The following is a 15,983-nucleotide window of genomic DNA, read 5'->3' on the forward strand; positions in this document are numbered from 1 at the left end:
TACAACAAAGATTATGCAGCACAAGGGACTCTACACTAACTTCACTTCAAGTCCAACCCCAATAAATATAAACTAGTGAAGAGGGATGTTTTCCTTTTAACGAGCGACATGTAGAAACATGTGTTTTTATGCTTTAAATGAGTGTAATCTAACATATTGCTAATATGCAATACCACTGAAAATTAACTCCGGTGTTCGTTCCTGTGCATACGCGAAGATATGCAACATTTTGCACTAAGAGTAACTGTCATGTTGAGAGCCTAGGTTACCGTAAGTGATGACCGGCGTGCCGGAGCACTAGATCGTGTTTTTGGTTGTGAATACCCTCGACAAGTCAACATGAATGGATTGATACACGCTCGTAAAAAGTTACTCAAAAATGAGTTTAATCCCACCCATTTCCAGATAAAGTGGAACAACCCTTAAATTGAGTAATTCCGGAGTTACTCAAATTTGAGTAAGCCAGCCTGAACCAAAAACTGAGTAATTATTACTCGGTTTTTGAGTACAATATTATCTACACTAAACCCAAAAGTGCTTCACTAGTACTCAGATTTTGAGTTCAACATTGCTCAAATTTTGAGTTCAGTACAAATTTAACAAAACCAAAAATTAAGTAATTATTACGCAGACTTTGAGTTGAACATTACTCAAATTTTGGGTTCAGTAGAACTTCAACAAAACCAAAAATTGATCGATTTTTACTCATATTATGAGCAGAAGCTTACCCAATTTTTGAGTAGACAACAAAGCCAGTTGTAATTCCTCAGTTTTTGGGTAGAATATTACCCAATTTATGAGTACAATATTTCATTAAAACCCAGTAAAGTTCAGCCGGAAATGAGCCGGAATTCCAGCTGTTTCCAGTCAGTATTCCGGCTCCAGTGACACAACCGATTCTAGTTAGAATAGGTTGTGTCACTGGAGCCGGAATACTGACTGGAGCCAGCCGGAATTCCGGCTCATTTCTGACTGAACTTTACTGAGAAACATCCGGATTATGACTTGCAATTCTAAATGGTTTCTGTAAGAAGAAATGCAACAACCGATTCCTATTTAAATTGGTTCATGATCGATTGTTGCATTTGAACTGGAACTAAACCGGTTTACATCCAGTGAAGAAATTGGCCGTCAAAATTTTGTTTTGGATACAACACAATGCAGTCTTTCTTTTCTTATGGAATATTTTTACAATAATAATTAAAGAAACTTCTGTTTATTAAATTTTATGGTTTTTAGTAAGTATTGTATAAAAAAGTTGTCCTTTTATTTGTTGTCAATACGTGCGCGGGAAACTTCAATAAAAGTTTGGACGAGTCTATTCACAGTTGTCCTCTGACTGTGCGGAATTATATTATATATGGCACATGCCAGAAAGTCCCAAAACATTCTAAAATTAGGTGGCACCTCCACTCCGAGAACTGCGTGGCATTTGAATAAAATTTCCACTGCATGAATAGAATTGTTAGTCTCGAATATAACTTTTTTCTCACAAATGACGGCATAATTTCCTCTTTTCATCGGGCTTGCTACGCACACCATGTGTAGTTTGGAATCAGTTGCGGGGGATGCCACGTATGTATCTAAGCACTCCTAATGACGATATAAAATCATTACATCTAACCTTATGTATATTATATTGCATTTACCCCAATCCAACGAATTAAAATTGAAGCCGAATGTTCTTCGCCTACAGTTGGACAGCCTACCAGCGTTCTTTTTTGTCCGCGAATTGGCATATGAGAAATTATTCTCAAGCATCCTCGAATGTGATCTGTGAATAGTTTTACAAATTTAAAATTTTATGACAGACGTTTGGGCTAAATTAAAAAAAAATATATCTCACCATCTTCTACTCTAGAGAATCTGGACGGTGAATAAGATAGACACTGAGAGAAGACATCCTCGATTTTGAGACCTTCTGTTCTGTTAGGATACAATCTCTCAAACATTTGACGAATCTAGAAAAAGTGATATGATATAAATATTCATATGTTCCGTGAATACCATAAAGTGAAATAGTAAATAATAAAAAATAAACATGTTACCACCAATCCTTCATATGAACACAGGTGTGGAAACATATCCAAGATATCATTAACGGGTTTCTTTTCTTTTAATAACAGTTTGAGGACTGGAAAGCATCGGTCCATTTCATCACAAATATGTTCTGCTACTGATGCCGATGCAAGCATTACTCGGAGCAATTGAGCCCGCTCTACAAGTTCAGTTGAAACGGGCTCTTCTACAGTCATAGTTCCTCGATTATATTTATGTTTTTCTGCAGGTAGCTGTTTGATGACATTCCGGATGCGATGAAATATCATGCCAGTATGAGCACCCTTTTCCTTGCCTCCGTTGCGCCAAAAGAAAAATGACTAGCATGAAAATAATTATAATTATATTAGAGAAATTAAATAAGCATAGAATAACAAACCTCATCAGGAGCAGTTGGTGTGACTCGCGTATTACTAAGTTGTGGAAATAATTTTACGATTTGAACAGCTGCCGCATGCTGTTGATCAACAGAAGGATACCTGCGCATTTAGAGATCATTGGTTCGTTACTCCGAAAAAGACCAAAAAGATTCCGTGAAAGATTAAGTTCTAAATTTCTTAAAAAAAATCTAAATGGTAAAAGTATGAACGGTATTTGATTCGTAATTCTTTGCATGCTGGGACACATCTATTATTTTCTGAAGAAAATCGGTCAGTTTATTACTGTTTTAAAAGTCTGTAAATGTCTGGACCAGGCATACGCAGAACTTTTTTTTAATCACAGATATCATACTTTTTGATCTGCCTCTCGTTTCTTCTGCTGCAAATTTTGTGCATTGGACGTATTCGGTCTATCCACTCATTGAATATTTACTAGAAGTATATGCTAGAAAATGCATGAAAATTCTCGACAAACATATGATTACGGCCTAAAAGCCAACTGTCAAAATCCACTTTGAATGGAAATTCCGGACAAACCGTTACACGCCAATCACAGATGTTGGTAGTAAACGAAAGAGAAAAGTTTTCTCTTTCATAAACTGTTGTGAGCTGTGTTCGACTAGTAACGGTTTGTCTGGAATTTCCATTCAAAGTGGATTTTGACGGTTGGCTTTTAGGCCGTAATCACATGTTCGTCGAGAATTACAGCAAAAGAGACGGGAATGAAAGTATGCTAATTCTGCATATTTTTGTTTCTCAGTGCAGCAAATCTGTCCACAGTCTGTAAATCTGGCATCGCTGTTGCTCGATTCAACGACATTGCGGCTTAGTTAGACCCTTTGGTCGATTTACGATTGAACTGTATATGTAAACAAATAAACACGCTCGCTATAAACAGAAATTGTATACCTTTAAATTATGTTGGTTTAAATGTTTAAGTTATTATAATTCGTCGTCGTCGGTCGTCTTTATAATTTTGTGCCGGAACATGACGAATTACGCTTTCTAAGTACCACCGTCAAAGACGCATGTACGTTCTTATGCCGAAGTTTATAAATCGAACCAGATTGAAGATGTGAAAAGAATGGTCAATATTGAAATCAGGATGCGAAGAACTGATAACTATGTGGTTTCCTCTAGCAGTTTGTACTGTGTTTCATACATTTCTTTACATTGATAATCAGAAGTGAAGTTGTTTGGCCGTGCTTCATTACTATGCATACTTCATAGTTTCATAGGCTCAATGAAGTAATAATGCATGATACTGATTGACTACGATGTTTTTTGAAATAGAAGCTTCACAACGAAAGGCATTGCTTTTCTCTGCTCATAGACAGTGTTAGATCACCTGCATATTTGCTCGAAGGACTACTAAGGGCCGATTTCTTCATTCTCGCTTAACGTCTTAACCAGGTTTAAACGTACTGGTGAACCCGGTTTAAAATTTAAGCGAGGATAAAGAAATTGGCCGTAAGCCCTATAAATATGTATAGGCATTGCGCATTTCGCCGCAAGGTTGCTCTAGCGGAGAGACTCGTGCGGTTCAATGTAAACAATTCATTCTATCACACTTTAAGGAGTGTTCATAGTTTGATGCACTAGTAGAGTAACAAATAAAACTTTCTACTTGCCTTTGACCGTCCATTATTTGAGTCTCCATTTGCTTGCATGCGACTCGTGTAAGATGATTTAAACCGTCCTTATCTGGTACGATCCCTTGATCCAAAATTGGATACAAAATTTTCATTCGGAATTTTGCGTCATCTTCGAATGTCGAACGGTTAATCTGAAAACGTTAAATATGTATAGTACGACAAGCGCTTACAGTAATTATAGTAGAAAGTTTACCAAATTTTGAACATTAGTGGAAGTCTCATCAATTTTATCTTTGGTCGGATTAGCTTCAGAACTATAGTTTTTTATTATGTTAAGAATTGTTAGACGGGATCCTTTTTCGATTATCCCCATTTCAACTAGGTCGGCATCGTTGAGCAGAACTAGGTTCTGATCGTTTATTTTTTGGGCTGAAAAGAGCGAATAAGTATATATAAAGGTTTAAAGTGACATCTCAAGTTGTTTGCACTACCTTCTTGATTGTTGTTTATTTTATTATAAATTTATTTCCAAGTTTATTTCCCTACTAACTATCTACATATTTCAAACTTATATAGTAGTTTTCTTCTGAATCTCCGTATATACTCCATAAGTTGTATGTTTTTTTCGTTTGCAAGTTCTTGTGTGATATGCGAATAACTTGACTGTCAGTTTTGAGTTTGTAACTGTTGTATTGTAAACAATATTCGCATTCGAGATGCTGTATTAGGCAAACAATTTGATTATCCGATTGCAATATATCTATTATCAAACCATAGGACATTTCGTTGCATATTTGGTATTTCGCTATCAGTCCCGGCCGAAAGCTTGTGTTATTTATTTTCATATGGTTTATATATTTGATTGAATCTGGTAGATCCCGGATCAGGAGTAAATTACTTAGAGATTTTTTGTGTATGTGCTTTGACGAAACGATATCTACCGTACCAATTTCGTATGAATGGTCAAGAATAGTGATTATCTGTGCTAGATTCAGGCGCTTAGCAAAGCTGTTTGTTAAATTGATGAAATTGTTGCATGTCTTCGCTTGGGATTTCGACTCCTTGAATTTCGCTTCGAAGCGTAAGCAACTATGATTAACAACTGGCCCATCCTGACGAATTATGTAGGGATAATGAGAGATGTGATGGAATTTATTGGTAGGGTTGATGGCAGGGAAGCAGGATTTGAACAACTTGTAAAAACATTCGATTTCGTTTTCCAGATCGTTAATCTGATTCAATGTTAGCTTATTGGAGAAACTATAATAAGTTATTTTCATGAGAGCTTTAAGCAATGATGATAAATTTGAATTAAATCCGAGAATCTGGTTGAACATAAAAGGGAATGCTCGAAGGAGAAGCCAACATTGCGAAGCTGACTGAGGAATAGCATGTCCACGTGCTTTTAACTTCTCGCAAGTAAAATTAGCGGTAGGTTTATCAGCCGATTCAGTTATACCGTATTCGTAATGCTGTATAATTTGGTTGACTTGACTAATCGTTATCACTTTATGGATATTTACAGCTTCGTTCAAAACACATTTGATTACGACCATGACGACGCCTTCCAAAAGATCATGCATTGGATCAAACGTGTTATTTTCCGCTATGTTGAAATATTTAACTTCATTCAGTGCTGATTTTCGAATGATTCCGCATTGTGAAGGTGTTTTAGTTCCGCTTTGAAGAGCATTTAAATCACCTTGTATGCTTTCTTCAGTGCGATGAGGGAAGGTATCACCAATGTTTCCACAATGAAGTGCAGTACGCGTCGCATAGCACATTCTACAGAATAGACTTGATTGGGGCCCCATTAACTCGAAAATTTCATGAATTGCCAGCGTGTCCCCCAAAACATGCACTAGAACTGCCCTCATCGTAAACTTTTCACTCCCATATTGTACTACAACACCATCATCTGATTCAAGCTCACGCAAATCTTGAATCAGCGGTTTCATAACGTTATTGTAGCCATATTTTTTTACATCTCTTGAGCGAACTGTAAGCGTTAGATATATCCTGTTGGAGGATGAATTAATGGCGGGGTGGAGATTCTCAATTTTAACACTGAAATTGGTAAGTTTTTTTTTTTTGATTTGCGTGATCCCAAAGGGTTCAGATATTCGACATCGTCCAGATGAAGCGAGAAACGTAATGCATCGGGAAACCGTGTCAGGAACGGGTGTGTTTTGAAACGTTGACCATCTTTGAAACCGCACAAGATATCGTCATTCACTGCTTCTTCTGCTATCATCTTGCGAGCTCCGGGATTCTTCATAACCAGTGCTAAAATGCTGGTTAGTGGAATATAGTGAGCAACGTCTTTCACTATTTGTACACTTTTTCTTTTGCCTAGTTTGGTAATCGCAGGGACAGTTTTAGTGATTCTAGTTCTTCCCAAGACTTCTTACCTAGGGTTTGGCACAGCACAACCCGCAACTCCAGACAAATATGCTAGGTTGTCTTTTGGAGAAGCTACGTCTGCAAAAATTCCATCCAAAGATGCGTCGTTTATAAATTTCAAAGCGTCGGTATCGTTTAATGGGATCGACTTCGATTTCAAAAATTCTCTGAATAGATTCAACATGTAACACTCGTAATCTTCTATAAGATTCGAGGTAACCTGTAAGAACTTTTTGATTTTTGTCTCGGGAAGAGATACATCTTTTCGCAAATCTGTGGCGAATTTACTAATTTTCTTAGTAATTTCATCCAACGACGGCGCCGTTTTAAAGAATATGGTATTCGTTATTCTCAACAGATAATCATCATCTACGAGCATATTTTCCGGATGATTATTTTGAATTTGTTCAACAGCGTCATGGTCGTATGAAATATTTGTAGAATTTTCTGTAATTAGTGGATGAACACTCTCTATGTGCCGTTTCAAGCTCTTAAACCTCTGGTACAGTGAACCACATTCTGAACAAAGGAAAGGTTGAGCGGCTGCTTTGCTGGTGTTCAAATTGTGTACCAACCGGAAGTGTTCCTTCAATTCATCCACGTGTCTAGGAATCATCTTCCCACAATTTGGCACATGGCATGAGAAACCTGAAACCTTACACTTTTTTTCCAGTATATATATATATATATATATATATATATATATATATATATTATATAACGTGAATATTACCTCGCAACTTCATTGCAGTTTCAGCATCCACCTCTTCCGAAATCTTCTGCATGCTGGTTGTTCAAATCCACTCTTTCAATTCAAATGTATTTTACACACTACAACTCTAGCTTCAACTATTATAAATATTTGAACAAATTTTTATTTGTGAAAAAGTGATGAGCGATAACTAAACGAGCGTGTACCTACTAATGGAAAATGGCGGATGACGCTTGGAATTTTTAACTTGGCGAGAAACGGCTTTTCCGTTTGGTAACTCCAAAACGGTTTCTTGTGTAATACCCAAAAATAGAGTCAGAGTTACTCAGAGATATTATACATGACAACTCAATTTTTGACGTTTACGAACATCATTCAAAACTGAGTTAAAAGTACTCAGAATCTGAGTAACTTTTTACGAGCGTGTAGTCAAACAAACCATTAAGTTCCTGACAACCGGACTCTTACTTTTTGGAAATGTGAAGTCGCATACCAGCTTCAAGTTCCACTAACAAGCAATCCAAAGCCAATAGACCTGTGACCGAAACCATCACAGAAAATACAGCCCCAATCAATCCTATAAAACCGAACCGATTTGTGAGTTTTTTTTTTTAAATTTGTATTTGGTTTTACCACAGTTCATACCGAAACTTCAACAAGGTAATGTTCTTATTTTTTTTTCTACTGTCGATTATGGTGACTTGTCTCGACCCTTGTCATAGACCAGTATATTTGGGCGTTTGTAGTGTAGGAATTGGTCCGATAGAACAGTGTGATCCCAGTACAGCTTGAAACGGGAGAAAGTTGTACAGTCTGTAATCTTCTCCACCACAGTCTGCAGATTGCAGTTAAGGTTGGAGTTAGCGTGCGGTAAGTGAAGTGCGCTATATTTGCGGTCTGCAGCACAAACTGCTTGATACACTCCATGTCGGTTGGCACTTTATACAAGTATTCTCGCAGTCGTAGCACCTGCGCTACGCATAGTGCCTGGATGTCGACTATTCATTGTTCCCCTTCATCCCGTGGCAATGTGAATCTCTCCAGCGCCAACTGAGGATGGCGCATCCCTGCTTGTCTAAACGCCTTCCTCAATTTTCTTTCAGAATTTTCCAGGTTCCATTTGATGACACCAAAACTGTCTGTCAAAACGGGGACAGCAAACGTGTTGATTGCTCTGATCTTACTCCCCACGTTCAGAGAAGACTTCAAGACACAGTTCACTCGACTCATGAACATATCTCGGAGCTCAAGCTTGATGTCGGTGTGATGATTTCTGGGGAGCTAGAATCCAAGATACTTTTACGGTTCGTCCCGAACCATGTCCCGGTTCATGGCGCCTTCGTCGATATCGTAGCCACTAATGTCGACCAATAGTCCTGATAGTAGCTTAACGGATCTTCTTTTCTCTAGGCAAAACTTCATACCGATGTCGTCGCTAATCCTTTCGACTAGTTTGATGACTACACCCAGTCGTTCTGTTGAGTCAGCAATCAGCAGAGATCTTAAGGCATGGGTCACCGCTTCCGATGAGCTTTCTCCATTATCTGATAGCCATGTCCGTTTCATTGCATCGCTTATATTTACTTTCTTGTACTTAAAAAAGAATACGAGCTAAATAGTTCCGGATAAACTTGTACTGGCCTTCAGAAGAAATTTCACTGTACCGAAACGGCCGGCGGTGACACTTTACATTTGAAGCTTGTCCACGGGCCCTATTCTCACAGTCACGTCACCTAGTGACTAGAAGGGAATTTTCTTCTAGTCATCTAGTCACCAAGTGACGTGACTGTGAGAATCGTCGTATATATATATATATATATATATATATATATATATATATATATATATATATATATATATATATATATATATATATATATATATATATATATATATATATATATATATATATATATATATATATATATATATATATATATATATATATATATATATATATATATATATATATATATATATATATTTATATATATATATATATATATATATATATATATATATATATATATATATATATATATATATATATATATATATATATATATATATATATATATATATATATATATATATATATATATATATATATATATATATATATATATATATATATATATATATATATATATATATATATATATATACGGGGATCTTGGTTTTAACATTGTCATATTCGATGTTGTGTTACATGTTGTTGATCGCAATGAAATTTCCTGTCTACTAAATTTCCAATCGTTCTCAGTATACAATTACGGACGTGTTGTAGCTGTATATAGTCAACTTTCTCACTTTTGATACCTACTGTTTTGGAACCAATTGGTGGTTTGACCAACGACTCGACTAGACACTTCATGAAATATTCCGTAGAAAGTGTCCGAGTCATTTACCGCCAGTTACCAAAACATTGAATTACCCCTCGGAAACGAAACAAAAGAAATATCTCAAGCAGCACAGCGTTCTAGGAAAATAAACATAGTCGACGATCAGTTTGTCTTCACATCTCGCCCTGAGCAGAAGCAAAAAATCGTCCCGCGCAAGTGAAACAGTCAATTCTACCTAAAAATCAATCGGTGCCTATCACACAAGCAGTCCATATAACAATAGCCTATACCTACTGTGCGATAAAGTGATGAGTGACGGTGCCCAGCAAAAAGCAACCCAGATGCGGCCGAACTGTGTTGCTGTTGATTTTTCAAAATGCCCTGTAAGACCAGCCATTCGGGAAGTGGAACAGTTATTAAAAGTGCAGATGGAACTCAATCTGGCTGAAGTGAAAACCCTACAAATGCATCATATCAAACATTGCGTGCTGATTTCGTTCAACAACATTAACCAAGCTGAGTCATTCGCCTCGCGAAACAACATGCAGCACACCGCCGAATACGGCAATGTTAAATATAGCATTCCCGTATACATCGAGAACGGCGCCGTAGAAGTTCGGGTCCATGATTTGGCTACGCGTACCCCTGACGGCGCGATTAAAAAATGCTTGCAAAAATACGGAGAAGTAGACTCCGTTACACATGATACATGGAGGAATTTTTTCCCGGGCATCCCTAATGGTGTTCGTGTGGTGAGAATGCGTGTGACCAAGCCAATTCCCTCATACTTAAGCTTCACAGTGTTAGGAAGGGACGATGCTCTCATTCAACAGACATCACTAGTCGCGTACCTAGGGCAAATTCCTACGTGCCAGTTCTGCACGAAGAAGCTGCACCTCGGAAAACCTTGCGTAGAAATTGTTAAGGAAAACTTAACCAATCCAACTGAAATCAGCCCAGAACCATCTTACGCTAAACCACTAACAGCTGCAAAACCAACATCTCCGGATCAAGCACCAACAACCAGCAACAACAACAACAAAACGAATGCCGAAAAATACGAACATACAATAACGACCGATAAGAGTAAGACACAAACTGGAACATCTGACCGCGAGCAGCAGGAAAGTACTACGGATGAGGACATGGACATGAACGACAACGCAAAAGAAGACAAACGGATCGAACCTCAAATGGCAGTGGACAACACTGGCAATATTTCGCCCCCTAGAAAAAGGATCTCAACACGCAGCAGAAAGCTGCGTCTGAACGAGACAAAAAAACTTGACTTAGTTGTTTTTTTTTAATTTATTGTAAAAATCGAACAATCGACCTCGTCGAGCTACCGCATTTGGGCCTAAATAAATATATTAATTATAAAAAAAATGGTCGACGATGGATTATAATATAAACAAATTAAAATTGATATATACAAGATGACGACACGAATGGACTCATGATGAATGAAGTTCACGTTTGAGAATTCTCGGTGGTTTGTTTGCTTCGTCAGTTGCGTGACTACGAGTGTACCGGATGTTCGTCTGTTTCATTCGAACTAACATAATTCCCATGTAAACAAACCATCGAGAAATGAATGCTTTACAGTGACGTCATAGATGAACTCGGTGTTTATTTTTGACAGTTCGCTTGTACTGTTTACATGGACTTAGAAAAATTCTTTGCGCTTTGCTTTGAGCGAATCTAGTTGGGCACCAAATTTTTCTAAGTCCATGGAATAGGTATTAGTGAACCGGTAAGAAAAATGAGGGTAACTGTGTCAGTAAAGAACCTAATTGTCAAAATATCATCCGGCTCATTTTGCGTGGTTATATCTGTTGGTGTAAAACGTAATATCCCATTTCAGCGATAGATTTTTATTTTTCTGGGTAGGAAAATTCGTATATTTAACCTGCAAACCGAATTTAAAACAAATCCCCTCTTTTCCGCAAGTGCCTAAAAGGCTATTTTTCAAAAGCATCCACCCTTCGCAGTGATCAGAGTCCGCGAAGAAATTCACCATGCAAAATGCGCACGATCCAGCTTCTGTTACGGAAGATAGCCGACTTTTCGATTTTACACGAAATCAATTATAGTAAAAAATTGGAAGATGGCAATCCTAAACCAGTTTGTCCATTTCATCAAGCGATCCGGGTAGCACATGAACACGAACAATAATCAGGCTTTTTCTGAGACATGAAATAATCTTTATTCATATTTTGGCTTGATTGTGTACAGACTACGAAAAGGATACCATCGGCTACATTATATTCGATCATACGGGGTCAGTAGTTTGTCGAATACACTCGGTTACTCGGTGCGCGTCAAATAAGTACATCATGTGGACAAGCTTCAAACGTAAGGTGTCACCGCCGGCCGTTTCGGTACAGTGAAATTTCTTCTGAAGGCCAGTACAAGCTCGTATTCTTTTTTGAGTACAAGAAAGTAAATATAAGCGATGCAGGACATTCAATGAAACGGACATGGCTATCAGATAATGGAGAAAGCTCATCGGAAGCGATGATCTCTGCTGATTGCTGACTGAACAGAACGACTGGGTAGTTTGATGATTAGTCGAAAGGATTAGTGACGTCATCGGTATGAAGTTTGGCCCAGAGAAAAGAAGATCCGTTAAGCTACTATCAGGACTATTGGTCGACATTAGTGGCTACGATATCGACGAAGGCGCCATGAGCCGGGCCATGGTTCGTGACGAACCGTATAAGATTCTTGGATTGGCTCCCCAGGAATTATCACACCGACATCAAGCTTGAGCTCCGAGATATGCTCATGAATCGAGTGAACTGTGTCTTGAAGTCTTCCCTGAACGTGGGGAATAAGATCAGGGCAATCAACACGTTTGCTGTCCCCGTTTTGACAGACCGTTTTGGTGTCATCAAATGGAACCTGGAAAATGCTGAGAGAAAATTGAGGAAGGCGTTTAGACAAGCAGTTGGCACTGGAGAGATTCACATTGCCACGGGATGAAGGGGAACAAGGAATAGTCGATATCCAGGCAGTATGCGTAGCGCAGGTGCTACGACTGCGAGAATACTTGTATGAAGCGCCAACCGACATGGAGTATATCAAGCAGTTTGTGCTGCAGACCGCAAATATAGCGCACTTTACCTACCGAACGTTAACTCCAACCTTAACTGCAATCTGCAGACTGTGGGGGAGAAGATTACAGACTGTAAGTAGAAAGCTGTGCCCGTTCCAAGCTGTACTGGGATCACACTGTTCTATCGGACCAATTCCTACACTACAAACGCCCAGATATACTGGTCTATGACAAGGGTCGAGACAAGTCACCATAATCGACAGTAGAAAAAAAATAAGAACATTACCTTGTTGAAGTTTCGGTATGAACTGTGGTAAAACCAAATACAAATTTAAAAAAAAACTCACAAATCGGTTCGGTTTTACAGGATTGATTGGGGCTGTATTTTCTGTGATGGTTTCGGTCACAGTTCTATTGGCTTTGGATTGCTTGTTAGTGGAACTTGAAGCTGGTATGCGACTTCACATTTCCAAAAAATAAGAGTCCGTTTGTCAGGAATTTAATGGTTTGTTTGACTATCAAGACATTCATGTTGAATTGTCGAGGGTATTCACAACCAAAAACACGATCTAGTGCTTCGGCACGCCGGTCATCACTTACGGTAACCTAGGCTCTCAACATGACAGCTACTCTTAGTGCAAAGTGTTTCATATCTTCGCGTATGCACAGGAACGAACACCGGAGTTATTCTTCAGTGGTATCGCACATTAGCAATATGTTAGGTTACACTCATTTAAAGCATAAAAACACATGTTTCTACATGTCGCTCGTTAAAAGGAGAACATCCCTCTTCACTATATTTATTGGGGTTGGACTTAAAGTGAAGTTAGTGTAGAGTCCCTTGTGCTGCATAATCTTTGTTGTTTATGAAATATGGTCCAGTTGTACGGTGGTGTTACTGTTGGACGGACTGGGCATAATCTTGAAATCGAGTACTACTGCATTAATATACTGTGGAACAAGGAAAATGTCTATACTAATCCAGAAAAAAATTGTGATATGACCACCACATAATTTGTACATAAGTAAGTTAACATATCTGCACCTAGTCAGAATCGTATTTAATGAAACGTATATTGGAGCAATGTTATAAAACACGTTGGCAATGTTTCATCATGCTTACGAACTCACATATTCCAATTCAGTCTAATTACGATTCACAAACACTGAAGGCACCTATCTGCGTTCGTACTTTCTCGGTGTTCACATGTTATCCTAAAAGACCATTCATTAAACGACCAACTGCCTCACATCCCACACCATCTAAACAAACCCCCAAACCGGACCAGATAACAATTCGTCTTTTGAAATAGCTACCCCGACAGATAGTGACCCCGTACAAACCATCGGAAGATTTGGAACAAACTCCGCTGCTGCTGCCACCCACACCCACCAGTCCGGATTCGATCCAAACGGCTAGTGGGTACTTCTCGGAAACGCTACAAACCGGCCATCAAAACTTTGTGAATGCTGGTGAAAACCACGACCATTCAACAGTGGACAGCGGACTGGCGAGTACATTCGATTTTCGCAACAGTGGCTTCAAGGATAGCAATCCGTTCATCAATGCCGATTCGAACGGGGAAGCGAACTTGCACAATCAAACAAAAGTAAGTTTGTTACGATATGCTTTTGAGCTATTAAAACATTAAATCATTTCTTCACCCATAGGGAACGAAATCTTCCGACAATCAGGACCCGCACGAGTATCATGAAATATCCGACGATGACATCCCCACGGAAAAGGTGTTCGATCACGGAACGTCACTGCTGGACGAAATGGAGTACATGTTCAAATCGATGACGACGGCCTCCGAGCAACAGCAACAGCTGCCCCCGCTCTCGCCGGACGTGGAAAATATGAACAAGCGAAACGAACTGGCCGAACTGTCATCTAAGCTCAATCGCAAAAACAGCTCCAGTTCGGGAACTGTTAGTAATAAGAGTGGTAAGTTTCGGTCACGCTATGATCAGTTGAAGATCATTCACTCATCGGTATTTTATTCCGTAGGACACAAATCCAAGAAGAAAACCAGCACCGTCAAACCGATTTCAGTAAAAGACGAAAGGTTACTAAACCAAGCCATCGAGATTGCCAATGAAATTAGTGCGAAGTAGGAGAACTAATCAATTGAAAATGATAATTACAGATTCACATTTAAATTCGACTCGTTTCAGATCAATGACGGACCTGGTTTCGGACTCAAGCCAGCAGACGTCCAGTCCAAAGCGGAAGTTTAGCTTCCGTTTCCCCCACATTCACGGTGTGGTTGGCGGTAGCAGTGGGGGAAGTGGTGGTAGCGCTGGCAGCAGTCATCACCACTCGTCCGGTTCGGGTTCGGCCGGGATGGGAGGTGGTTCGGCTAGTGGTAGCCGTGGTAGTGGTTCCGATAAAGACCATCTGGCTTCGTCGTCGTCCGGGCATCATCACGGCATCGGAACGTTGTCCAGTGCTTACCGGGAGAGGCGAAACTTTTCCGAGGAAGCCAAGAATGTGCCGGATTTGCATGTGAGTATTTTTGCGATACGACGTTGTTCTGGTCAGATAGGTATAGGTATAGATGAACAGCGGTTGTGCGGTAACGGAAGAGCGGCGAAAGAACAGTCAATAATACACGTAAAGCGTGTGCGGGGTCTTTCACGATTTCAACTATTGCTACATTGTTTACTTAAGCATTTCGCATTTGTGGCATTCGCGTTACATGTGTTATCAACCTATCGATGGCAACCTGTTTAAATACTTGTTAGTTTTGCCTTTCTCATATAAAGAAAGGCTATGCAATCACTGTAAAAATCGACTTTTTAACGGAGGCCCGGAGGGCCGAGTGTCATACACCATTCGATTCAGTTCGTCGAGATCGGCAAATGTCTGTGTGTGTGTGTATGTATGTGTGTGTGTATGTGTGTGTGTCATTTAAACTCACACAATTTTCTCAGAGATGGCTGAACCGATTTTCGCAAACTTAGTTTCATATGAAAGGTATAACGCTCCCATAAGCTGCTATTGAATTTTTAGTTGATCCGACTTCCGGTTCCGGAGTTACGGGTTGAAGAGTGCGGTCACCCAGCAAATTCCCATAGAAACTGGTACCACCATGATGTTCAAATGATGTAAAACATATTAAAATTGATGTAACATTACTCTAGTTTGCGGGTCTGGATCACTAATGATCAATCAAAGCAGCTTTGACCACATTGGCCACCTATGACAGTTCATGACGCCCCCGGGGAACCCGCCAAGTTCCTAGGCTAATATCACACCCATTCCCCAACGAATTCTCTACCGATTTTTACAAACTTGATTTCAAATGAAAGTTACAGTAATACCATTGACTGCTGCTGAATTTCATTCTGTTCTGACTCTTGCTTCCGAAGTTACAGGGGTGTTAGTAAGGATACACTGGAATTTCCCATATAAATCGGTACAATCGTAAT

The 15,983-nt window shown here is 39.1% G+C and overlaps 2 protein-coding genes across 4 annotated transcripts in view; one reads left to right on the forward strand and one right to left on the reverse strand.

Moving 5' to 3' along the window:
• Positions 1–15,983, forward strand: part of LOC131692785 (activated Cdc42 kinase-like) — a 102,850-nt gene that overhangs the window by 50,317 nt on the left and 36,550 nt on the right. For 2 of the 3 annotated variants that reach the window (XM_058980050.1, XM_058980052.1), the window contains exons 4-7: positions 13,862–14,158; positions 14,220–14,496; positions 14,560–14,662; positions 14,727–15,057. In XM_058980050.1, coding sequence (XP_058836033.1) covers positions 13,862–14,158; positions 14,220–14,496; positions 14,560–14,662; positions 14,727–15,057 — 1,008 coding nt within the window. The remainder of the gene's footprint in view (positions 1–13,861; positions 14,159–14,219; positions 14,497–14,559; positions 14,663–14,726; positions 15,058–15,983) is intronic. The other variant, XM_058980051.1, reaches the window with a different exon arrangement.
• On the reverse strand, positions 1,103–2,748 carry LOC131692787 (uncharacterized). Its single transcript, XM_058980054.1, has 5 exons — positions 2,438–2,748; positions 2,049–2,378; positions 1,847–1,961; positions 1,650–1,774; positions 1,103–1,593 (listed from the first exon to the last, which is right to left on the reverse strand). The coding sequence occupies exons 1-5, from the start codon at positions 2,543–2,545 to the stop codon at positions 1,267–1,269; spliced, it is 1,005 nt and encodes a 334-aa protein (XP_058836037.1). The 5' UTR covers positions 2,546–2,748; the 3' UTR covers positions 1,103–1,266.

The sequence above is a fragment of the Topomyia yanbarensis genome, chromosome 3 (assembly GCF_030247195.1).
Source record: "Topomyia yanbarensis strain Yona2022 chromosome 3, ASM3024719v1, whole genome shotgun sequence".
In the NCBI taxonomy this organism is placed as follows: Eukaryota; Metazoa; Arthropoda; class Insecta; order Diptera; family Culicidae; genus Topomyia; species Topomyia yanbarensis.